This window comes from Vanacampus margaritifer, chromosome 1 (genome assembly GCF_051991255.1).
Source record: "Vanacampus margaritifer isolate UIUO_Vmar chromosome 1, RoL_Vmar_1.0, whole genome shotgun sequence".
Classification (NCBI taxonomy): Eukaryota; Metazoa; Chordata; class Actinopteri; order Syngnathiformes; family Syngnathidae; genus Vanacampus; species Vanacampus margaritifer.
The window spans coordinates 5,056,584-5,083,941 of NC_135432.1; the positions used below are offsets into that span (position 1 = coordinate 5,056,584).

Here is a 27,358-nt window from a genome sequence, read left to right on the forward strand (position 1 = left end):
GAGGACCCTTTCTTGTCTCACACCAAACTTTATCTCCCCCCTGCCCCCCAACACTTGCATGTTCCTTACCAAAACAGTCATTCTCTTCACATTAAGCCTCCAAGCAAAATAAAACAGGGCAACGAAAGGGAGAAAGAGAGGGGAGAGTTTAGGACTCAGGGGCCCCTCCCACTTCCTAGAGATGCTCCAGCCCATCCCTAAATTATGGGCCAATAAGAGGAGCTCATTCGCCACTCATGCTCTCCTACAATAGGTAAGGAGTGGGAGGCAGAAAGCGTGAGATATATTTACAAGAGAGAAAAGGGAAGACGGTGTGCATTTGTTTTGGGGGGGATACATGATGAGAAACTAGAGGGGCAAATTGGAAGGAAATAAAGTAGGGACGGCAAGAGAGGATGGACGAGATGAAGAGGTTGTGACAGCAACAAGTGCATAGCTCCTGAAGAAACATTTTTGTTTCAATCTTTTATCAGGATTCATTATTTTAAAAACACAGAGACTATTTTCCCCTCAACTGCCACAACAGACAAGACAGACCAAAAGAAAGTGCGCACGCCAGGAGAGTCATTGCAGGTGTAGAGGCAGACAGGTGGACGCTCCAACATGCTACCCGTGTTGCTTCTTCTATGCGTGGTCGGCAGAATAGGCGCGTCTACGCCCGGAGTCTGGACTTATGACCGTACGCATGACAGGCAAGGAGCAGCAGCACCGCTGTGCCCGTTGCCATGCCAGTGTGAACAAGACAATATCTTCATCATGGTAGACTGCTCGGAGTTGGGGCTGTCTTCGGTGCCAACCAACCTCAGCCCGCTCACCACTTACCTGTGAGTAACATAAGCTAGCAAAGAATGCACTGCTCTGTTATCTTCTCCTCCTGACTCATGTTTTCATTGCCTAGGTCTGTTTATTGGCTGAGCCTGAATATTTTCACGTTTTAATGAAACATATTTGTCTGTTTTAAAACTGGGGGAAATGTCGGTGTGAAAGGCTTAACTCTAGGCTGCATGTGTGACCACAATAGCAATATTGGCAGCTTGTTGATAAAAAACGTTGAGTCTGTTTGTGTTGACTGCTAAGAAAGAATGAATGGACCACTTCTTTCAGTGTCAGGTTTCAGAGCACCAACTCGGAACCAGTTGAGGCAAAGTGTGTATGATGATTAATAACATCGCTGGCGTCGGGCCAAAATCATAATAATAACCTCTAAAATCGTCACTTTCCAGGAGACCCCAAAAACATGTTTTTTCAACCATTAACATTGCATCATCAAAGAGAACAAGCCATTTTCAACACTTTTGATTGGTCAATAATTCCTAAAAATGACACCCATGTGCGGACTGACCAAAAGTATAGATTTTTTTTTTTTTTTAAATATAAAATTTTCCAAATTGTGACTTACGAGGTTTCGCCCCGATGCCAGCGATACATAATGATTACTCTGTCTAATTTATATCGTATTGCATAGGAGTTTAAACCACAGGCTCAGTTGGCTAAATGTGTTTGACATTTGATTAGCGCGTTGATGTTGTTGATGAATGAGCTGCTATGTTTTCATGAATACAATACTGTGTTCTTTTTGGTGAAGAGATTAATGACTCGTTAGGCAAACGTGGAAAAGCTCATTCATTCATTCATTTCAAAAAATCTGACATCATGCTTAATGTAAATAGAACTGAACATTATGACTATGAGCAGGCAAAGTAGCCGCTTCCCTCAAGGAGTGTCAAAGTGAGAGCAGAGACAATATACAGAATGTGAAAGACTTTCTTACAAAGCTGCCAGACCTTTCAAATTGCTTTTTCTACACAGGCCTCTGAGGACCGATTACAGGCATGTCTTGATAACTGATATCGAGGTGACTGAAGTAAAATCCAGGAAACTGCGATGGAGCAGTTACTCACACGGGGATGTGCAAGTTTTACAGTGGTGGGGGGGAGATGGAATTCCAACGGCTGAGGAAAGATCAAAAGTTGGTGTCATAAAAAAAGGCAGGATACAATGGATAACTCTGAATGAATGATGCTCCAGTCCACATCTGTGATGGTTGCATCCAATTTCCACATTTCTTATGTTCGCTGGAAATCCACAGGGTCAGATCTATCCAAGAATCGCTCAGTAAGGCACACCCACAAGCGATGACCTGAGACTCCTTCTGTGTAGTACTCGTTCCTCAATGCCTGTAACTGCACACGCATACGCAGATACACCCCTAAACGCAGATCATTCGCTACAAACATGAGAGTAATTGTTCATTTCCCTTCATTACCTAACATTGGAACTGGACCAATTAGTGAGTTTGAAGGGTGATTTAGAACAAGATAAATAAACTCTGCGACCAACCGCAAACGCCCACACACAGTCACACCAAAACACATGCTTACTACAGGAGGAGCACAGTAAAGCATGGCGATCGGCAGCGTGGGGACAGTGGGAGCATGACACGCTACTAAGTGATCATGTACACAAGATTCACAGATTGCAATTTCGCTTTGGCAATTAACATCAAACCGCGCAAGCAAAACATACTCTCCACCTTAACTCCATGCAAGCACACACACTCGCTCGCTCTCACACATAGTAGACTGAGCACAGTATAGTTTTTCATTTTGCCCTGAACTATGAAAAATTACAGGAGTGACAAGTGAGCTCTGTCTAACTCTGTGGAGTTTGGATCAGCCTCCCGGCACAGAGTGCAAATTTGCAGGTCACAAAGATTTGCTTGGGAACAGTCCACATTGCAAACCTGATCCACATGAGGTTGTGAAATTGTATGACATCATCCAGCCATGTCATCAGAGAGCGCTTCAAAGTGCGCGCAAATGTATATCCTGGAGGCCAATCAAGCTACGAATGCCTCGTCTTATTTCCTGGTGTTTATTTGCACACTTGGCCGAGCCCTCGGTAAACAGGTAGATGCGCGATTTAATTATAATCAGCTCAGTATCCTATTATGGTATCTGAATAGCGCTGTGTGCAAATCTGAGCAGAGGGTGCAGAGATCTCTGAGGAAATTTCGTTTCTGGGGGCGTTGGATGAAATGAGCTGTCATGTGAGACGCGAAAAGGTTCTTTGATATTAGATGAGAGGAGCGAGCCTCGGGGTGTGCGTCTACTTGCGTGTGCTCTATAATGTGTGTGACGCTTCAAGATGTGTACACGACACACATCAGACAATAAATAGCTTTATGCTAAGATGAAAAAGAAATAAGAGGACTTCTCTAAGGATTGTCTGCAGAAAGTAGAATGTGTTCCCCATGAATTGAGTGCATTTGTAACTATGTCGGAGGCTGTCTGCGACTGAAAATGAGCAATGATTAGGTGATTTTTTTTTTTTTTTTGCCAGTGGCGAACTTCTAATGGAAACTGCAGCTAGTACAGTACCAGACAGATGAAAAACATAGTGTGTGTGCGAGCGTACATGCAAGCGAATGTGAAGACCACCCAGACTGCTGAGGGAATTATGTTTTCCAGCCAGTTGAAATGAAGCAGGACTATAAAATGAACAGGAGGATGAAGAGGAAAAACCTGAGCAGAAGAGAGGTGAAAATTACTGTAGACCATTTGGAATCTCCCAAAGAGTCACTTATTCGCACATTCACTCCTGTACATAGACAACATCCTCCCTCTGTGTTGTGGCGGTAAATGAAACTGTCATGTGCGTGTCATTTAGCTATTATCTTGATGGAATGATTCCTATCATGAGTGGCCGGGGTCACACTGTAAACATTATGTCTGAGACAGGCAGAAAAACATAAGAGAGCAAGCAACAGACAGACACAGAGGTGAATGGGGGTGAATTGTTTGAGGTAGAAGACTAAAAAAAAAAAAAAAAAAAAAAAAGAATTGACGAAAACAAAAAAAAGGAAGAAAGAAGCATCTTTGTCTGTGTTTTTTTGTAAACTGTCAGCAGAGGACCATCTGTCTTGCTATCAGCCCCAGCATCAGTATCCCTGGCTCCAGACAACTGCGTATAGTAGCCTCTTTCCTCACTCATAAGCCTCCTTCGCGCTCACCCAAACACCGTCTTTTCTTCGTTTACCACTTTTATTTACAAAACATACGGCTAGCCTTTATAGATACAGTACTTGAAGCAGGTGCTGTTTTGACCGTAAAAACACATAAACACAATCTAAATACAGTACAGTCAAAAGGCGTAACAATTTTAGCGCTGTACAGAGGGGTTAACATTGACAGCAAGCCTACGATCAGATAGGAAAGGATAATGCGCCTCTGATTTCAAAAAGGCTAGACGGTAACACATGCCGTCACAAAGAAGGCTTAGCAATGTTATCTTTCTCTGTATTTCTTTTGTTTCCTCCTTCCTGTAAAAGCAGAAGAATCTGCCTGATGTGTTACGAGTCATTCCTCATCTGTCTTCTATAGATTCCCACAGAGAACATGACGGCCACTTCCGTCGGATAGAAAATTGATATTTGCGCCTGAGGGGTGTTGGAAAGGAGTTGGCAGTTAGTGTTCCGGCTTGTGGTTTCCTGACATCAACCTGGGAAGCTCTTAAATGTCTCTCGGGGACAGACGGCAGGTAGACACACAATGGACACAATAACATTTCTCCGGGGGAGTGGTAAGCAGAGAAGAGACAGTAGCCCCAGTGTGCTCTGTGGAAAAAAATGATCTCAATCGCAAAACATGGCATCTTGAAGGGGAACTTGAGTGAGGATGTGGATCAGGGAGGTCAATTACGTGATCTGATTGCGTATGCACCTGAGCCTTGGAGGACCTATGAAAAAAATTGAAACAGTTCTCTTTTGGACTCTGACTCACTTTTGTATATCATATGTCAATAAGATTTCCGATGACATCACATGAAAAAGGAAGTGGTGGATGGATGTAAATTTTGTTAGATGACATCCTAAACAGTAAATGTCTATGTTGAGAGGCACAGTAGCGTGACGCATGTATGATAAGGGGGTTTTGGAATGTGCCGCCTGTGACGTGAGGGTGAGGGGTGCCTCCAACCGAGAGAATTCAAAAGGCCTACATGGCCCAGATTCCAATTTTTGCCCCTTTCTAGGCCTGGGAATTCATGGGAATGTTTGCGCGTGTGAGTGCTTGCATGAACTGTAGTTCTCACTTTCCTACTACAGAGATGCCATTGTGTTCTCCAGCAATGCAATAAACTGTCCTACATACATGGATATACAACAAATACACCTGTAAGGTGTACAACTGCCTATTTTAACTCTAGTATATGGTTTTTAGGTTGGATAGCATATCGAATGGATTTTACGGACATTTTATCTGTAGAACTGTAACGAACAAGAGGGAAACTATAACCACAAACTTGTACGCTCCTACAAATCCCCAAGTTGTTTAGCTTACTCCTGCAAAAGATTTATATAGACACCTTTAACAAGAAACACAATATATTGAATATGTCTCCCACAAACCACACTAACCACATATAGGACGTCTTACATACGCTGTCGTACATACGCTGTCGTACATACGCTAGGTTTCATCTTTTCGTTGTTATAACACATTGTTACTTTGAAAACTGAATGTAGTACGCATACAAATTGATAACAAGTGAGGCATGGTACATACAAAATAAAAGGTTGATGAAACTCTTCATAATGGGATAAAATTATTATATTCTAGAGTAAAATTTGGACGCTAAGGGTGAAAAATATAGGAGTACCTATGCAATAAGATCACAGTGGCAACGCAAAGCTTACGCCACATTTGTGTTTTCCATCAGCTGGGAATTCTGCCACTGTGAAGCGATTTAAATGTCAAACAAGGAGGAAGAAAAAATAAAATTGGTGCTTTTTCATGCATGGCACAGGGCCAAACTAAATATATTTAAAATGACAGCAGCCACATGTCTTCATTAGTATGGGTTAAGAATTCATTTAATTCTAGATGTTATCTGTGGCCACTGTTACATACTCTAAATGGAACAGACAAGCCGATCTGTGAAGGCAGCATTAATGCAGCAGTAAGACAGAAGTGGATTTCAAACGAGATCCAGTGTCCTCCTGTTTCTGCCATTCAACCAAAGGAAACCATAAAAACCCAACACCAACACATAATCAGGTTTCATCGCACAAATCACCCCTGGGAATCTGCATCATGCGCCGGACAAAAACACCTATCAGGGATAACCTTCTGGGATCTTTGCACAAGTAGCGGAATTGTAATTGTAGAATACTAGCCTTGAAGGCAACATATTCTCGGAAGCATGGGCTAATGAGCTTTACGAGGCATAGCTTTGATTTACAAAGACAGAAAAAAGAGATGAATGGTATATAGTATGTGTCACGTAAATACCATGAAAATATTAATGAACTATGAAGGCTCTATTTGTCGACCCACAACAGCTGCCTATCAGTCCTGTCCACAAGTCGGAGGCAGTTGTATGTCATGTCGCTCACACTGTTCCAACACTTCCTGTTCCATTACTGAAGTGCTTGACCTTTCACCCCCTCTCCCCTCTGTCTTATGTGTGGGAGGACAAGACGCGGACATAAAAGTGTGTATGTGCCCTGTGCGCAGTATACCAGTCTATGAAGACTTCCCACAGGGCATGAACGGGTTTCCCATGACATGACCCCAGACTAAACAGCCGCTTTCTCCACCCGGACATCCGGCTGTCACTCTCCCCAATACTACAATCTCCCCTTTCTGCGTTATCTCTTTTTCTTTCTTCCTCCCTATCTGTTTCCTGTGCTCTTTTGTATCCAAGTCGTCCCTGTGGACATTCTTGTCCAGGTGAATGACTTCCTCACCCTCTCCCCTGCCTCTTTGTGGCCCATGAATGAGAGACAGAAGAGAATAAGAGAAGGCCTGATAAAGAGTTCCTTCTGACACAAAGGGCAACGTACCCCTCCCAGGAAGTGTAGAGGAGAAAGAAAACGGGAGAAAGAAAACATCATTAGAGCATTGTAGCCTTCTTCCTGCACTCTTTATGAATGGTTGTGCGTGCGTGCAAAGTTGTGCGACCATGAGAAGAACGAAAAGCTAAAGTAGGTCTAATCAAAAAGTAGCTAAAGGTAAACACCCAGACTTCACCATCACACATACGAACCATTTATGCCCCATTAAAGGCAGCGCCCTAGCATCGACTAGCAGCCACATTACGTGGGATAAAAGATCCTCTTTCATTGTGGCTTTGCCTGTGTTAAAGAGGTAAGCAGAGAGGATCAGACAGGCTGAATGCAACAGAAGACCTGACTGTCATAGTGGCAGTAAAAGACAGCCAAGGTGCGGCTCAAAGTAGTGCAAATACACAACTCAGGCCCTGTAGGCAGGGATCTAGTTGTTGCTTTTGACCAGACTTCTATACGGCCCATGCAGATAAGCTGCCTTGAAAGAAACAAATCTCACAGCCATTATTAGCTGTTTGTTGGCTGAGGGACTACGCCTGAACAAGGGGGTAATTGATTTGCTGGGATGTTAAGTGAAATAAAGAAGATCAAGACTTAAGGGGATGGCTTTTGGAATTGTATTAGGTAATTTTGTAAGAGTGTGAGTCATGAAAAAAGATCCTTCCCAAGGGCAACATGCATATTTGTGTGAATGCCAAGAGCATTGTCACAATTGATATTGCATGTAAAAAAAAAAGAAAAAAAGAGGAAGCCATTTTGACTATTTTAAATTTTAATCCGTTATACATTTTGTTGGCATGTTGTTTTCAATTCATTTACATGCAAGCAAGTGAAAGGCTTGGTGGATCTGTACCTTGTTCAAGGGCACATCAACAGTTCAAAGGAAACATTTCTCCACCAACCACTCTCACTATCTGTAAGCCATACCTGTGATCCTAAAATCAAGTCCTTGTGAACTAAACTATTAGAATTATGACGTGTGTTGGTTTTAATTGTAGCATATCAACAGAGACAAATCCCTTTTTTCGCTTAGCAATTCACATCAAAGGCAACAGAAAAACCAACACATTTGCAATAATGACCGAAGATTGCCTCGGAGCACTTACTAAAATCCCCAAATGAGATAATGCTGCCATTCTTAAGATGAACAACTGATTGTATGTGCAAATAGGTATGCAAAGATGCATGCTCAACCTGATCTAGCCAATTTATTTCCTTGATTTTTAAGATTATATGGTAATATCATCTATTCAACAATTGATTGCATACATTTGACCATATTATCTAAACCGTCCATGTTTATTCTTTGGGAAAATGTATTCTTTAAAGAACGTGTCTGACACATTTCAAGACTGATGCAAGACACAAACACCTGCCTGCTAAACCAATCTGGGAACATATTCACCCACCAGGGTGGTCTGTCCTGCACCCTACAAGACGCCAACGTGGCTCCTGATTGTATTGCTGGTGGATGCAGTTCACGTGAACCTGAGCATGAGTGTGGCTGTGTTTCATATGGCGCGGCCAGCTGTTTTGTTGCGCTAAATCATCACGCTTGTTAAGGAATGCCACCGGCTTGATATTGTCCACAAAGGAGCTATGGGCACATTCACACCCGCACACAGAGGGGCCTTTGATCGCAGGGTTGATAACATACTTCAGTGGTTCTGCTGACGGCTAAAAGGAAATATGATGAATCACACTATTGTAACAACAGGTCTATGTAACGCCGTGCTCTGTCTGAAATTTGAAGCACAGATCAGGAGCGAGGGTGCTAGAGTGGCAGAAGATAAAGAGACAGAGAGCCCAGGGGGATGAATGGAAATGTTGCCATGGTTACCCAATAAATCACTTCATAAAGTCTTTAAATATCCACCGCTTTTCTTGCCTCTTACGTACTCTTGAACACACATGTACATACAGACCGAACCATATTGTATATCAGATGACACGGTTTATCTGAACATCAGAACAGATGGAGTGCATCATGTGCCCTCATTTACTGTACTATTGGACTCAGCCATTACATAAACAGGGAGACAAAAAATAGATTTTTGCCAGTCATTCAACAGTTTTTGACGGGATGAGCATTTATCTCCTTGTCTTTAGGGCATCATTCAGCATTAAGCAGAGATCTGAGGGGCTGAAATACCCGTGTGCCTCTGCTCTATGAAAGATGTATTATCCTATAGGAATAAATACTTTTTTTGTATGATGCTCTGTGCAGGAAAAGGCAGCGAATGTGTGAGAATTCTGAAGAAAAATGAGGAAACCACAAAACAATCCTTTTGTCCACGGTGAACTAAGCCCTGTTGATTTATTTGCAAAAATACGTAGTATGTTCCAGCGCTACTCAAAACACAGCACTCTAATTAATATTGCATTCTTGGATGGAATAAGAATTAAACGGAATGATTCATCAGCGTAAGGGGGCCATCAGGTTCGGTGCATAGCCGTCTGCTACAGATCAGAAGTGGTGATGAAGTGCAAGTAGCCTGTTAATACAGCACGCGACTGAACTGTATCAGCTGACAGATTTGGAATGATGGATCTAATCATTTGTGTGCACATCATGGCATGCTGATGGAAACCATGCAGTGGCCATCAGAGGAAGTGGAGCAAAGAGTAAAAGCCTTGCCCATCAAAGACTTCCTGTGAAAGAGAGCTACAAAAAGAGATCCAGATCGGTTCACAACTCCATAAGTAGATGAAGACATTACGATCATGGTTTATTATTTTGCTTTTCTACATGTAATGAAATCAAATACATGTATGTAGCTTGTCACTAGTAAATAGGAATTGGTAAACATGCATCACATTCTCACAAATTTGCACCCTTGTGAAGGTAAAAACACCTTCAAATGGTAGCCCGGCCCCATGAGTTAGTCGATGCAATTTTTTAAGAAATATGTAAGTAAAAGCAGTTGACAAAGAAGATATGCACACATAGGATACTGTTTAACAGAAAGTTTTGACATCCTGTGTGTTTAAAACACACACAGACCCACATAGCAATATTTTTCCATGTATTATGTGGTGGACTTTAACCGTAAATTATACCCACCGCTTCTGCAAGCTTAGTGGAAAACAATAAGGGGTGTGAAAATGGCTAACAAACATCTCACCACGCACACCCCAGCCACCAACAAGACACAAGATGCTGACATACACACCAAGTCACACACGAGGATCTCATCAAATTGGAATAGAGAAACCTCAGTTCTAATTGTAAAACTTCACATATACACTGCCGAGGCTGCAAAATATAAAAAAAAGCTCTCACTTTCTCATTTTCTGTTGCAGCCGTTTACGCGCGCTGAAAATATCTGCACGTCACAGCGCCAGCCGACACAATGCACATGTGGTAGTCATCAATCATAATTATCATGGTTTAAAAAAGCCACAGCTGTTATTTGATTTTAAAAACAAGCCATAGCACAGCGCCTTCCAACGATACGTCAAGTTGTCAGCAGAGGCCTTGGCCTGCAGAGGCGAAATGTCTCTCTGTCTCTCTCCGGCTTCCCAGCGAGTTCGTTGGAGAGCAGAACCAAACTGAGCCACACTCAACCTTTCCCCATGACTCACCGTTTGTCTTTATCTTAAAACATTTTCTCTATTGCAGCTTGTTTATTCTGTCTGAGCAAAGTCGCTGCTAGGGACTTTGTTTATGGTTTCTTTAATCAGGACCAGATATGGAAAGTTGTCTTCATCTGTAGGCGCATCATCAGAAGACGAGTGAAGTCGATACATGTTGTACGTGTATTGCTTTACTCAAACAACGCCTTTTAAACATTGTAGCAAATATATTGATAGATGTTAGGATTAACGTGTGTTGGTGTACGGAGGGAACGTCTGCTTTCTATGCCATTTATAATATCAACCAGTCATGTTGTTACTGCTTGTCATTGCCACGAGAACTCTGTTATCACTTCAGTTAACCATGTCTTAAATGAAGAACATGTTTACTTTGTTGCAATCATCTTCAAATCACTGAGTAGAGCTTTACAGGAAAAAAAAAGCCCACAGGACAAAAATGTAGCATATTAAAAGCATTACATTATCAGTGCGTTGTTATTGCAAGGGGAGTCCCAACGTTGCCTGTCTGGCAAGCTTGTAAAGAACTAAATTAGAAAGCAGTAGAAGTCATTCGCAATGCTACTTTAAACAAGTCAATTGCGGATAAAACCGACTACAGAGGAGAAGAAACACTTGTGGCCTGAGATTTTGGACCTGATGGAGCGAAGCCTCCAGATGGGAGAGATTGAAACAAGATTTAAACTTATTACACATATATTACAATTGAATTTGATCAAATTTTCTATACGCCCCATTACACTTTTAACTGTTTTTATAAGCAGTGAGTTTTAGAGCATGTTGTTGCCATCTGAAAGATGAAAAGCACTTCTAATGTAATTTGTAATCCTGTCGTTTGCAGAGGCTAGCAGCCTTCCACTTCTTTCTTTTTTTTTTTCTAAATAGGCCCTTTGCTACCTTTTATGGTATATTGCCCCAGCATGTCAATATGCATTTGCACTCTGAGCTGTCAGCACAAGCCTATGATGCCATTCCAGGATATTCACACAATTCAGAGACTCATTAGAACATAAGTAACAGCTAAATTGAGTGTCGTAATGGTATTGTAATTATTGCAATTGGAAGATGAATGGCCGAACTTGCAGTGTGCCGCAATGTCATTAATGAAACAGCTACTTTTCCTCTTAACACTGTCTGAAGGCACCCAATACAAGTGTCCTTGACTGACACATTGAACCCCTCTGAGCCCTATTCTGCACTTAGACCCTTGGGGGTTCAAAAGGAACATATTAAATGTCAGTGGAGCTATAAAGAGGCTACTTAATTACAAATATAACACATCCCTTGGCAAAAGGATATGCAAAATGTTGCAAGCTCATCATATGGAAAGAAAAAAAAGTGACAGTGCGGCGCGTGGAACAGACTGCTTCATATTAGCTTTTATCCTTGAGAAGGTGTCAGAACAGTTAAATATATAAGTCAGGAAAAAAAATATTGCCATGCAGTGTTTTTTTCCACACTGGAGTCATCTGAAGCTGAATAACGTAGATCATACCAGTGCATCAATCAATTCAAGCCAAGTTTGGCTCACTTGACATTTGACAACGAAACAGCTAGTCAAAACTCACAACTTTGAGGCGCTTTCATGAGCACAGTTTACACTTGCTTGCCTGGTGGTCCGGCTTCATGAGCAAAGAAACACACATAGTACGGGTCTCCGTCTTGAAGACACAAGCATGTGGACTATGAAGGCAAAGAATAGGGGTGACGTAAGCCCATTTTTGTATGGTGTTTGTCAAAAGACTGAGGCACAAGGTTAGATGTGCTTTCATCCACAGGCTGACATAGAAGTTGTCACTGTATCATTTCAAACTGTTGCACTGAAGTATCTGAGCACCCTTCCTCCTTAACTCTTTGACTGCCAGACGTTTTCAGAAAAGGGATGCCGTGGGTGCCAGCCGATTTTAAGCATTTTGACTGATCTTTCAAGGTCCATAGAAAATTATGTGTTTGGACTATGGAAACACACATACTGCCAAAACAAGATTGGACTCTCATCTTCCATCAGAAAAAAAAAGTTTGTTTCTACCTTATTCCGTTTTTGAGTAATCAACAATAGAAAATGGTTAGTTTCACCTGTTTTGAAAAAAAACGTCTTTTAACGTCTTTGGCACTCCTCCATAGGATTTTACGAAACGTTATTTAACGTTTTTGGCAGTCAAAGAGTTAACCTCTGTGACCTTACCTGCGTCAACAGTCACCCCCAACAAACGCTCAATGTGTCAAAGATCCCGAGAGATGGAGAGTGTCTACCTTATTGCAATGAGCAGAAAGGTGGAATGATAAAGGAGGGGGAAAGGGACGACGAAGCTAGGTATGAAACGAGACCGAGGGGTCAGATCACAGGAAAGTTAGTGTGAGACATCTGGAAAAGAGAAAGAGTCATTGGGAAGAGGAGGAAATTAGCTGCCCAACAAAAATTCACTGGGGAAATGTTACTACATTTTCCTCTCCTCCTCCTCTTTTAACCTCTACCGACCCTCTCATCCTCTCTGTGTTCTTCTCCCTACTATGGATGATTGATGACCGTATGAAATACAGCACCTCAACATATAATTTACAAGGCTTGACATTCTTCAAAGCCCATCGATAAGGTAGCCTGTACATTGATTGATACTTTCATTCTGTTGTTTCTCTCTCCTCTCTTCAGGGATCTAAGTATGAATAACATCAGCGAGATCCAGCCAAGAGCGTTCCACCGACTGCACCTGTTAACAGAACTGTGAGTATGGAATCCTTCAGCTCATATTCAGTTAATAACCTATGGTCACAACTCATACATGACAAGGCAGTCATAACCTGAGAGGCTGATCTGAGCTACCCTCAGTGACAGCGATTGATGACTCTGGCCTGCCTCTCATCTCTCCTACTGAGAAACTGCCTGAAGCGAAAACCCCGTGCACCCTGGAATGACTGCTCAAAGGAACCCGATATTCACTTAGAGTGACTATTTTGTGCTTATAGCGTTATGCAGGTTCTGTGCTTTAAATCTCATGCTGTGTTTCTGTCTTGCCAGCTGCCAAAAACAAGCAGATAGATGTTAAGGTGAAATGGCACCAATACTGGTTGCACCCCAAAAAGCAGGGAACCTATATTTAGATAAACAAATGAGAAAAAAATACATTTAAAAAAATATTTTTGGGAAAAACACTTTTTCTAGTCCTGGTATAGAGGGATAAGCAAGGAAGAAAAACATTTTGCATTATCAATATATACACAAAAGAAAAATAAGCAAACCTGGACAAGGTGCGAGAGAGCAGCTGATGTGCGTGCATAGTTTTTCTGGTAATGCCAGAAGACGGCAGGACAAGACATGTTGTGACTGGTAGAGTGATTAATTGTTTGATGTTTGGCTTTACATCTTTGCATTCCCACCATCTCTCCACACACACGCACGCACGCACGCACACACACACACACACACACACCATTCCAATTCATGTTAAAGCACTTCACTACTATTCACTACTATTGCAAGTCAATGTTACTTCTTGAGATACCTTTCCCACAGTCTGATGTTTTCTCCACATACTTGAAACCTTAAAGACATCCGTTTTGCGTTTTGAGTGCAAATACAGTACAATCTTTCAATACACATGCAGCAGTTTCTTCATGTGCTTATTAAAAGTTGGTTGTGTTATACTGCATTTTATCTCTGTTGACATTCTTACCTCTTTGGTGTCAGTGTGTATGCAGATTATTCTTATATTTAATGACATTTCTATCATGATTTACTGGTGTTTTAAGCATTTAAAAAAGCATGTTGCAAATCTTTTTGATTCTCTGTAGTTTTAATGTTAAGTGTTTGCTGGCCTACAGCGTATTCTCTACAATGTTAGGGCTGACTGATCTCACATTCCTCTCATTAGGACATCATTCTGAGTGGTTTTAAGAAATGAATGAAATACCCTTTTACTTCAAACACCTGCAAGGAGCTGTCAGTCAAATAGAGCATTAACTCTTTGACTGCCAGACGTTTTCAGAAAAGGGATGCCGTGGGTGCCAGCCGATTTTAAGCATTTTGACTGATCTTTCAAGGTCCATAGAAAATTATGTGTTTGGACTATGGAAACACACATACTACCAAATGAAAGATTGGACTCTCATCTTTCATCAGAAAAAAAAGTTTGTTTCTACCTTATTCCGTTTTTCAGTAATCAACAATAGAAAATGGTTAGTTTCGCCTCTGTTTTGAAACAAACGTCTTTTAACGTCTTTGGTACTCCTCCATAGGATTTTACTAAACGTTATTTAACGTTTTTGGCAGTCAAAGAGTTAAAGGAGCCATTTGCATGTCTGCAAATTAATGAGATTGAAGCACAACCTCGGGACATGGGGATCTACAATATTTGAATTATCCTCTGTCATTAAATGCTGTACCCTAATTTAAACATTGAGTTGTTTTCCAATAATATCACATTGCCAAAAAGTTGGGTGTGCTTTAAAGTAGAAATTGCTAAAGAGCCTTTATCGTAGGTTCTTTACACCAAAGATTTAACAAAAGATCACATATCATTCTCCTTTTAATTTGTATCTTTCAAAGAGTTTTCGGAATTTAATTTCTTTTCCAGTCACTCATCTCTCAATTACCTTAATTTAATTGTAAAAGTTGACAGGAAGAAACCTGCTTAACGAGAGCAGCGTACAAATGTTAAAACACAGATTTTTTTTTGTTTTTTTTTAAACAGCTCTGTGACAGGACAACAGGAAGGCCAGGATATTGTCATATTGGCCATTTTTAGTCTTCCAGGTATACACAAAGACAAATGCAGCATCTAGATGCAGTTCTATTTTTTCCATTTAGTGTGCCAATGCAGTTTTTACCCCAAAGACTCCTGCTTGCATTTGTTGTCCCATAAACATCTCCCTGACAGTCTTCCAAGTTTTAATTTTAACAACAATAATTCCAGAGGCTAATGCCAGGTTAAGTGGTTGACCCTGAGACTAGACCTCTAAACAGAAGGAGAGGTCAAATTTCTGTTGATGGATGAAGGTAGGGGTGTAGCAATGAACCGGTTTTACGATTAACCGTGTTTTTTTTTTGTTTTTTTTTCGGGGAGAGCTCAGTATTGATCATTTGACATGTCATCATCATTGTTCTCCCCCTTTTTTTTTCTTTTTTGTATGTGTGTGTGTGTGTGTGTGTGTGTGTGTGTGTGTGCGTGCGTGCGTGTAAAAAAAAAAAAAAAAGAATTCCCATACCGTTCACCTAAACCGAACACTTCAAAATCCAGCCAGAGTCGTGGGGCCGCCAGGAGAGCCGAAGAGGGACCAAAGAAAAGAAAGAAAAGCGAAGCCCAGCACCGACCAGACACCACCCACCAGGCCACCAACCAGAGTCCTTCGCCAACCCCAGAGACATCTAAATTCCAACAAATCAGGGAGACCTCAAGGGCCCAAAGGAGAAACTGAGGAAAGGTAGAAAGGACAGACGAAGCAGAGTGAGATCCACAGACACCCGCCTCCACCGAATCAATGACCTGAGGGAGAAACAAATTGTGTCTGAGTTTCGATAGATGCTGGTGTGGTGGATCTGGCATGCATGAAAATCTCCACCAAAGAGGGGAGCCGTCGACCCCCGCCAGGACAGAGCAAGCGCAACACCTCAGGGCCCCTCAGGCCGCGGCAGCGCCAAAGGACGACCCCGGGCCCCGCAGGGGCCACCGGCCGGAGAGCAAACCCAGGAGCAGGAGCGCTCCCCGTGTTTTTTTAACGTCAGGATTAAATAACCGCAGCCTTTCAACAACACCGGTTATTTCCGCTCACGTGCGGCGCAAAAATAGCTATGCGGCCTGGACTAGGTTGAGTGGACGTGGGGAAAGGGGAGGCCGAAACGAGGCGGCGGCGAGTGTGGCGGAGCCGAGGCCATGTGGGGCGCGATAGTCAGGGCGCGACGGTCGAGCCTGCCATCGTTGGGAACCACCGGCACACCGCTTGCTGCGCCGCCTCTCCGTCGGCACCGACCGATGGCCGGCCTCTCCCACCCTGGGGCCCCGATCCGCGGCAGGGCGGGGAGTTCCCGCGAGCCCCGCCATCCACGGCCGCCCGCTGGAGAGGCCATAGGTCGAGACTTTTGAAGCCGCGGGGCCGCCATCTTGGGACTCCCAAGTAATGTAACTCAGCATACGCATTATGGCTGCAAAATGCCTACATGTGTAGCGGTAAACTGCGGTAAACATTTCACCTGTAAGTATGGTTGAAATGGAAAGAAATTGAAAGATGAAAGAAAAAGAGGGTACATACATTCCACTTGTTATACATAGTGCCCAGGTCCTATTTTAAGAGTCTGTCTAATCTGCTGTATTTGTTTTAAAAGGCAGCATTTTTTTTTAAATTTATTTTCAGATATTTATTGTTGTTAAAAATAAACCTTTTCAAAGAATGTTGATGTGTGTTTTTTTTATGTCTACAATAATAACCGTAAAAAACGTAAAGACGTGTTTTTTTTCTCAGACAGTAATCAGACACAAAAATCTGAAACCGCTGCACCCCTAAATGAAGGGTGCGAAAACGTCTTACATGCTTGTACAGACACTACAAACCACAATCTTTTAACAAGAAAACCTATTCAACGCAAACTGAAACACAGAGTAGAGGTTGTCTTTGGTAATATTTATCAAGGTGAAGTAGCTGGGTGTGATAATACTTATACTTAGTTAATGGCAGGGTGCTTTCATTGGTTAACTAACAGTTTAATCAGTATATCAAAATCACTGTGGTCTCTTTTGTTTTGCCCAAAAAAATCACTTTACTGGGTGGGTTGAAGTAGAGTTGAGTTTTTATCTATGCAGCTCAAGGGCTAATACAAGCCCAAACCATCCTGAAATCAAATTAAAAGAAAAGAAAAAAAAAGCTGGGGCAATGCTTCGGCAAGAGCAAGGCACTTTTCATTAGAATGAGATTGATTTGGAATGATTATGAAAGCCAAAGTGCGGAACGTTCACCCATATGTACATATGCGCATATATACACAGACTGATGTCATGGAAACTCTGTGTCAAACAGAGCTACGGGTGTTTTGGTGATGTCGATCAAGACCATCAAAACATATTTCCACTATCCGTCTTTACTTTTGATATAATAATCCATTTAACAAACAAAGTATCCAATGAGCGCTCAACTCCACTCTGATGCAATGTTGGCACCGGCTAATGTGGAAAGGCTGCTTGGCTGGGATACTTACACATCATGCCTATCATGGCTGTTACTTGGGTGCTTCCAAAATCTGTAAAAGGTCTTACTCAAACCAGCACTCAACCTCCACTACAGAGACTGTTCTTAATTTTCTCTTTAGTGCAACCTACTGTATATTTGCAGTGCATCTGTTGCTGATCCTTTAGTTTCAGCAAGAAGATGCCTGAGGACGTATATAGAGAGAGGCTTAGATCTAGTTTATTGGGCCTCAAGAAGGTCTATAGAAACAGTTAAACCTATAAAAGTGCCTATTGAAATGGTCCCTTGTGGCCATCTTGAGCAATAGCAATACATAAAAGGGCAAAAGGGCTTTAGACTCAATCAGGAATAAATCATTTACTGAAAAGGCTGCAACCAATTTTATATTTTTTATGCAAAATCACATTGTGCATTCAATGTCCCTTTGAGGCTTTTACTGCGCTTCTATCGGCATGACTAAATGGCACCAAAATAGCATGGAAACAATCCATTTTGAACTCTATAATCAACATGTGAGCTTGTGTCTCTCTTTGTGTTGATAAACACACACTTAAAGAGTGCGAGAATTGGCAGGTCCATGTGGGGCTGAGTGGTCCGCCAGCGCAGTTAGTCTGCCTGACACATATTTGACAGGAGTATCAGATGTCAGAGAGAGTTTGCTCACAGCCCTCGTCTGTTACCATCTGGGTGATAGTGGTGATGGTGGTTTGGAAGGACCTCCAGTATTCAATCAGTATGTGATTTGCACCAAGACATAAGGCTGTCTGACTGAAGAGCAAGAGTGTGAGGAAGAGGATGTCGGTGCGTAACGTGTAACGTGTGGTTGTGTGTTTAACAAAAGTGGGTGGTCTCAAGCTGTGAAGCACAAATCTGTGTTTAAACTGTGCTTGCAGCTTCTGACCTTGAGAGTTACACTGCTGGACTCGATGCTATTTATTTGGACATCTTATACACATTCACAAATGACCATTAGGTGCTGTGTTTGATAAACAAGCTGATTGGATTGCTTGTATGAATGTGTGTGGTTTTTCTCCCTTGCTATCCTCAAGGCTCCTTAGAATGAGCCCAATTTAAATCAAGGACATGGAAAATAGCACATGCTGTCACACTGCACAAAAGTGCACAAAAAAGGATACACTTTATTACACGCACACACACTTATGTAAATATATGCACAGGAAGACAAGCAAATATTTAGTTTCATATTCAAATCAGACTATACTCACTCTTTTCTGGACTAAAGTCTTAGAAAAACTTTCCGCTATTTTGGACTGTAGGATACCTTTATCTCCAAACTTGTGTTTGCTAGGTGACCTAACAACAACTGACTTACCACATAAACAATTTCAATCTACACTTGTAGCCTTTACTATCGCTAAAAAAACAATTCTTGTTAACTGGAAAAATAAACAAACTCTGAATATCGACCAATGGTCTAACCTCCTCATAAATCACATTTTAATGGAAAAAATATCTGCCTCAAATAAAAACCAAATATCAAAATTTATAGAAACATGGTCTACGTATATAGAATTTTTTAACCTAATTCCGGTTACTTAATTCTGTCTGTTAGCGAGAGCCACTACATCGTGATAACTTACATTGATGTTTCTGCATCTGGCAATTTATTATTATATTATATTATTAGTATGGGATTTTTTTTTAATGGGCTTTAGGTGAACTGATGAATACACGCACGCACGCACGCACGCACACACACACACACGCACATACACATACTCACCCACATACAAAAAAAAGGGTATATATATATATATATGTGTGTGTATATGTGTATATATATATGTATATGTATTAAAAAAAAAAAAAAAGACTATACTCACTCATCAGAGCTTCCATTGATTTTTTAAGGTTTCAGCATGTGCTTGGGGACAATAGCAGCCACACTGAAGGGAATATTATTTGCATAGTGCCCCAACACTCACCCCAAAGCATTGATGATGAAGTCATGACCGCGCTTGATCCCTTCAGCCAAAAGTAGAGAATGAGACAAAAAGCAACATTTTCTTATGAGACTCGTAAACTTTTATGTACTGTATATGCCTGTACCTCATTTTGTCGCACTTTCTGATCTCTATTTTGGCCTCTAGGCGAATCTCTGGGAATCAACTGAGGTATATTTCAGGCCATGCTCTCCAGGGTCTTCGCAACCTTAAAGTTTTGTGAGTAATTTCTTTCTCATTTCCACATTAACTTTATGGCTTCAGTTGTCTTGCCATGCTGCTTTCTTGTTCAAGGGTAGAGTTGTTCTCTTGACTACTTTATAAAGGTCAGTGCATCATTAAATGCCCTACCAACATTTTTTTTTGGGGGGGGGGAATCCCACACCTACACAGGTGTACTGGAAAGCGTCACGCCACCCACAGTGATTACAACAAGTGACAAAGAGAAGCCATCGTCCAACTATTTTTATGCATGCCACAAATACCACAAGTAACAAATTAGAAAAACATGCACAGCAGCTATAAAAACATGCAGCTGAAATTTGGAGGGCAAAAGATGATAAAATGTGGCCACATTTTTAGTGGGTGTTAGACAAAGCGAATCTCTGGGAATCAACTGAGGTATATCTTGCACCATGCCCTCCAGGGTATTCACAACCTTAAAAGTTTTACGAGTAATTTCTTCCTCATTTGCAAACTAATGGCTTCAATCTTCTTGCCATGCTAGTCAGTTGGTGAATCATGTATTTTGGGTGGTGGTGATCTCTTGAATAATACGCCTACTGTATGCAGGTCTGTGCATCGTTAACTGCGCCGCCATGATTGAAATTAATTTCTTCCATTCTTATAAATTTCACCAACATACAGTTAAAGTCCTGGTCATGCCACACACCATGATTACAAAAAGTGAGAGAGAAGTCACCGTCAAACTATTTTTATGTATGCTGTTAAGTACACTACAAGTAGTAAATTACAAAAACATGCACAGCAAGTCATAAAACAAATATACAGCTGTGCCTGTGAAAATTCTTATTCATGGACTCTTTACTGGTCAACAGTCCAGGTGCAATCAATGTCCAGAGGGGGGGAAAAGTACCCAGTATAGCTGGGTTCCACAGCCAAAATCCACATTGACTATTTGATTACCGTTTAACCAGTGAGTCCCGACCCAACTGGAATGGTTTACCAATTGTACTTTGGGTGAAAAACACATCCTAGTTCAAAAAATGGAAAATCTAATTTCATCATAATGGTAAATGGAGTGCACTTACATCATATAGCAATTTATCAACATTATGTTGTCCAAATCAAATCAATAGTAAATTGTGTACTCAGACCATAAGAGGAATACAGTATTACAGTTTGTACTAGGCAACGGAGCTAAAGATATTTATTCTGCTGTCCTACTTTACATTGCATTACCGTTCTTATTCTTTGGTCGTCGTCGTAATTTTTCCTTTAGTATCATAAGAATGTCAAAGATATTTTTTAAATTATTTTAGGAATCAATCAATTCAATTACTGTATCACACCCATGCAACTTCAGTACCATGTTGCTTTTCTGGGAAAGTAATAAGACAAGCAATCTGGTCTTTCACGTCTGAAGACTTAAAAGAACCTATACGAAATGGAGAAACAGAGAGCAGGAAGGGAAACAGAGTGTTTAATTGCGTGCCCCCCCCCCCCCCCCCCCATTTCCTCATTGCTCTTTTATTCTGAGAATGACATCAACAGCCCACCCATGGAGTTTTTCCTTTCCTCTACCTTCATTTACCTTTTCCTATTTAGGTCAAGATTCCAATCAGTAAAGAATTATTAGTTGTCTCGTGTGCCCTCACCACTTGTTCATCTTTAGTTAGGTATTCTTTTTGTTCCTTTCAGAATGCTCCAAAACAACCACCTTGAAAGACTTCCTGATGACGCTCCATGGGACCTACCAAACCTTCTTTCATTGTGAGTCCAACATACACACACACATATACAGACGCACAGACTTATTCACATCTCATTCATCAGGGGATAAAAAAAATGCCACAATCCCCACCCCCGCATGTCCCAGCCCATAGTTCCGGTGACACATTTCATACCGTCGTCAAACATCGGCTAATGTCGCTCTGCACTCAGAACAGAGTTGTCTCAGTCTACGGCAACACACTTCATTGTAGCATCTGGAAGCCATGAGGGAAACAGCAGACACTGCAGGTCAGGGAGAACATCTCCAATGAGCTGTGAAACAACCTCATTTTCCATTAATTCCCCACTCTTCCTCTTCCACTCTCCTCGCACCACCCACACTGCTATCCACTTGCTTAATGAGTGTTTGGTGGCTTAATTGTCTCATCCGTGGGGTCGATGTACATGCGCCAGTCAGCATGTGTGCTTGGGTGTGTGCGAGTGGACCTCATCTGTAATTTCCTTAACCTTGTCCGTCATTCTTAATATCATACACACAGCCAAATGCCACCTGCCCGATTTCCACATGAATAATTCATGTGTTCAAACGCATTTAGCCATTTTTTCCCATTGCAGATTGGTAAAGTTGTAGCAAAAGAGAGTTATATGTGCATTACAACTCACTGCCCACCTGCTTACATGCTGTTACACTGTAGGTGTGCTCAAATACACTTTGCTTATCCCCATATCAGTAAACGTGCCTAAAGGCTGGACCTTTTGTTTATCCGTGTCAAAATAAAAAGTGCAATATTAATGAGAAACAAGGTCAAGTGTGTGTGTGGTCTTTGAACAATAACTATAAGAGATGGTTTCAAGTCGAGAAAACACACCTACACATTGAGCCCCTGCGTAGAGACCCAGTACCTTGTCATTATAATAATGATAAGCCCAACATAGAAAGATTAAGGTGAAAAGGCTTTGGAAAGCAAAGCTTCCCGGCGCCTCTCGTTGGCATGAAGCACGTGATTAAGTAAAAAAAAAAAAAAGATGAAGAAAAGAAGAAATAATGGCATCACAGCACAAGATGCCTCATCTGAAACAAGTCTTATCTTGTCTCCATAGAACTAATAACATTGAGAAAAATCAAGTAATCATATATCAAAGTCAGTGAGTAAAGAGGTAAAGTAACATAATTACTAGATTGTGCTCATCAGTAGGCACCAGTGAATACATTTAGTCTGGAGAATTCAGACAGATAAGCCCGAACAACTCCTGGATCGTGTAAGAGAATGTTCTCGTTCACTTTCCCATAATCATACTTCAGACTTTGATGTAATAGACAGGAAATAGCTGCTGCTTTATTGGTTTCTGTGAAACATTCCTGGTTCTGACTAGACCTTTTGGAGACCTGGCAGGTCCACTCCGAGTAACAATTATTTTGCCCTGGAGAGCAGTCCAGAAAGTTGAAGGGTCTTCCACAGCTTTCATCTGGTGAGTTGGGTCAAGGGCAAACACTGTCCACACATGACGCCGAGGGATGATGTTAAGCACAAAAAATAGATATTGAAAAACTTTTCAGAAGTAGACGATGAATATGTCGTGATACATTTGGGAACATCTGCCAGCATATAGGCTACAGTTGCCGCTTTTGATTGAAAATGCCCCTGGGGAGCAAAGCCCATAGTTCAGAGTTCAAGTTCAGATTTGACTTTGAAGTTCCCGTTTGTTTGGTGAAGCCTTGAACGGGTGACGAAGCACAGAAGGAGCTGCAGCACAAGACTCTAGGAATCACAGTGAGAGACTAAACAAAGACGTTTAGAAAATAACCAAGTATTAATCTGTGAGCTGACTGGTTAACAGTGGTTCCAAGTTCTTCAATGTTTAGGCATAAACAGTTTTTAAAAAAAGAGCCGAGGGGGGGGGGGGGGGGGTAGATAAATAATTAAGTGTGAAGGGCCAAAAGAAGAACAGATAGAGGATGTGACCTTGGATTCTCATTGCTACCCTGAAGGGACCATCCATCAGCCTGGACAGTGTGTATGCATTAGTACGTTTCCTTGCGGTTTATATCACACTCATGCCAATGGCTTGAGGACACCAAGAGGAGGACAAAGGTTTGTTGGGTTTAGTCAGCTTGAAGAGATGAAAGAGTGAATGTGTGTGTTCAGTTTAATAAACGAATCATTTGAAAGGATGCCGTGTTTGTGTCTCAGTAATGATTTGCCAGGATGTGAAAGAAAGTCAGAAGGAATATTCTAAGGCTCTTGACACTCCCTACTTGCTAACTTCTCCCAACACTGAGGGATTAATAACCATCATATTATTCAATTACTGTACATGCCTGTACTGGTGAAGCTCTAAATGTTTATTTTTTTGTGCACAGAAACAAACATTAGTGCTTCAGATGAGGGAATTAATAATAAGAAGAATAATTCTCATAATTATATTCCTGTAAATCCCCGTGCTTCATCACAGCAACACACTACCACAAAATCCATTTTGTAACCCCACAGGCGCCTTGATGCTAACCTCCTGTCTGAAGTTCCTGCTGGCACCTTTAGAGGGGTTCGCGCTCTAAGACACCTGTGGCTAGATGACAACTCACTGACAGAAATCCCAGTCATGGCCCTGGATGCTCTACCCTCCCTTCAGGCCATGACCCTGGCCCTCAACCAGATCACGCGTATTCCAGATTACGCATTTGCCAACCTTTCAGCACTTGTTGTACTGTAAGTAAAAGAGTGAATCGGTCGCGTTTGAAGGTGGTGATATATGTAGTTTGTCCAAGAGACCAGAATGTCACATTCTCTAAACAACAGTTGTGGCCTTTACCTAGGCATCTCCATAACAACCGGATCCAGACCATGGGAATGAGATGTTTTGAAGGTTTACATAGTCTGGAGACTCTGTGAGTATCTCACACATCTAGTCAGTCTACAAAGACAAAAAGATGCTTGAACCAAAACAATTAGGTGCAGTAATGATGCATTTTCAATATCTTTTGGCTATTCTGGCTGCTCTCATTTGCAGGTATAATAAAGGGTAAAAGTGGAATAGAAAAGTACTAATCTAATTCAGAGACTAACATGAAATGCTTGCACTGTTCCCTCAAACATTCCCAAGATAATGATATATTAGCAAGTATAATAATCAAATCTTTATGATAGTGTTTACAGCAAACACATTGCTTGAAAATAACCCAAGGACAAATGAACTCTCTGAAATGCATCGTCAAATCCATTTACGGTACTTGCATTGCGGGTCTTACAATAGTTTTCTATTATGAGGTACTTAAAGCAGGCTTGAATATCCTTTTAAAATCCTAGTACTAAGCATGTCAATTAACAGGAATAAATATAATTAAATTAAATTGACAGACAGAATAAAGACTGCTAATGACTGTTGCCACTTTGTTACCTTACAGATTATTGGAGTCTCTTTTTTGGAGGTCATCATCATTAAGGAATGCAGAGCATTCACAACATTCTTTAGAATACAATTGGGAACGCAGAAGCCATTTAGAACAGTATTCCTGGTAGCCTATGCTGCATAACAACCTGCTGAAGTAACAAATTATGTACTCCTATTTATGAGCATGTATTTGGGCACATGCATTCATGCATAAAGGTCCATGAACTCAAAAAGTCCATACCATGCAATTTAAGAAAGCCGCTGAGGATAAGCAGTACAGATAATGGTTGGATGGATGGATGTTAAAGGAATGGAGATAAACGAGAAGCAAAAAAGTGAGAAGAGAATGATGGGAGCTGGTGTAAAGTGTTGCGACTGTTAGGAAAGACAGGTGAAACATAGTGACAGACAGGTGTCACTAAACTGAGGATTGCAATTGTACAAAGGGTTAATCTCTAATTCTGGCAAATGAGAAATTATTCAAGCGGCCATCCGCATCATGTTCAGCCTCCCTGAGCCCATTCTTGTATCATGAAAACCATTACTGCAATGAGCCATTCATGAGACAAAATTGACAGTACAGTATTCCACAGTGGACATTTGAGCACTGACATTCAACACAGCAACATTACTTTAGACAAGTGCATATATAACAAAATACATTTTCTAAAAGAATAAAAGCAAATGTAGTTGAATTTGTATTTTAAGGCACGCTTTTGAGGTTAGTGATGTCATCAGGGTGGGTATTTTTTTTTATATATAGTGAAAGGATAAAAATATGTTCAGAATACAACTGTTTCCCATGGAAAAATGCAGGTTAACAGTGTACACTTTCGCACGTCGTCAAGCAAGCCATACATTAACCCCCTACCCCCTGTTCCCCAACCCAGTCTTCCTGCCACCTCCATGTGAGAAATGTCAGTGATAGCAACAGTTGTTATGGTACAGTGTTTCCTGGGAAACTAATGAGAGCCAGACCCAAATAATAAAGTGCTGCAAAGGTTGAGTGGCAAATACAAACTTCAAACCCTTTAGCCTCACAGAGAGCAAATGGCATGTACTGTAGAGCACACACGTATTAACAGAAACAGATTAGAATATTATACTGTACATGCTTCATTATATATGCAGTTACGTTTAAACCTCTAGTAAGCCATTAGCCTTCAATATTTGATTTAACCATGGCAACTTGATGTTTATCTGTCTTTCATAGGGATTTAAATTACAACGAGCTCCAGGAGTTCCCTGTGGCCATCAGGACACTGAGTAAGCTTCAAGAACTGTGCGTACACACACACACACACACACACACACGCATGCACGCACACACACACACTAAATAACACCTGCCCAACATGACTATCGTGGCTGAGTTATCCCCACTAATCCCGTTAAGTTAATTTAATGTGGCATTCGGATACAATCTCTCTCGCCCTAAGCAGGTGCTGGCTGCACCCCCCACTCACCCGCCTTCCTGCGCACACACAGTATGTCTTTACTCAAATTCAGCAGATGTTCCACAGCACACACATGTGTCACAGATACACACAGCATACGTGTTCATGTTCAAATCTCTTGTATCCAAAAACGTTTTTCAGCTGTGCAACAGCAGGTGCAACACGACTTGCCTCTCTCACACAAACACACTGTCAAACCCCCAAGACAAATCAGACCCTTATTAATAGACTGCCTAACTATATATTGCATACTGACGTTAATTTGCAGGGGCTTCCATAACAACAATATTAAAGCAATTCCCGAGAAGGCCTTGGTGGGAAACCCTCAGCTCCAAACCATGTGAGATCTTAAGGCTATTGCTACATTGAAAACTAAAAAAAAATATTTTAGTCAACAGCTTGAACAATGTCAAACCCATTTTAACTATGTCTTTTTGCAGCCATTTTTACGAGAACCCCATCCAGTTTGTGGGAAAATCCGCTTTCCAGTTCTTACCAAAGTTGCACACACTGTAAGTATGCGGTCAGTAGAAAATAGTTCCAGTGAGTTCACCCAAACACTATTTAAATCATTGCCCGTCCCAAGCAGCAAGAGCGGACATGTGTAATGGCCCACTGAATGATGTTGTGTTAGCATATTGCTGTTCTGTGTCCTGTTGTGGTAAGAGAGAGTTGTTGTAAGAACATGTTAAATGGTGTGATTTATGATGTCTAGTAAGACAGTCAAAACAGCCCATATTGATGTTGGATGAAAATGTTATGGTTGAAATGAGCTGTTAGATACAGTCTGGTGGACAAACATATGTGTGCATGAGTGAAAGTGAGCACTTTTCGGTCACTACGCCTTTTTTTTTTCTCCTGCAGTTCTCTGAATGGAGCCACCCTAATTCAAAACTTTCCTGACCTGAAAGGAACAACCAGCCTGGAAGTTTTGTGAGTTTCTCCCTTTAACAGTTACTGCACTCACAATAACACAGCCGTATCAAATCTAAAATAAAATGGCACATACACCCAGGTTG

At 41.4% G+C, this 27,358-nt stretch overlaps 1 protein-coding gene across 2 annotated transcripts in view; it reads left to right on the top strand.

Moving 5' to 3' along the window:
- Positions 1-334: 334 nt before the first annotated feature.
- The window catches only part of lgr6 (leucine-rich repeat containing G protein-coupled receptor 6), a 34,626-nt gene continuing 7,602 nt past the window's right edge, over positions 335-27,358 (top strand). For both annotated transcript variants that reach the window (XM_077586282.1, XM_077586292.1), the window contains exons 1-10: positions 335-824; positions 13,092-13,163; positions 19,726-19,797; positions 21,460-21,531; positions 23,985-24,200; positions 24,308-24,379; positions 26,096-26,164; positions 26,608-26,679; positions 26,780-26,851; positions 27,204-27,272. In XM_077586282.1, coding sequence (XP_077442408.1) covers positions 604-824; positions 13,092-13,163; positions 19,726-19,797; positions 21,460-21,531; positions 23,985-24,200; positions 24,308-24,379; positions 26,096-26,164; positions 26,608-26,679; positions 26,780-26,851; positions 27,204-27,272 — 1,007 coding nt within the window. In that variant the 5' untranslated portion in view covers positions 335-603. The remainder of the gene's footprint in view (positions 825-13,091; positions 13,164-19,725; positions 19,798-21,459; positions 21,532-23,984; positions 24,201-24,307; positions 24,380-26,095; positions 26,165-26,607; positions 26,680-26,779; positions 26,852-27,203; positions 27,273-27,358) is intronic.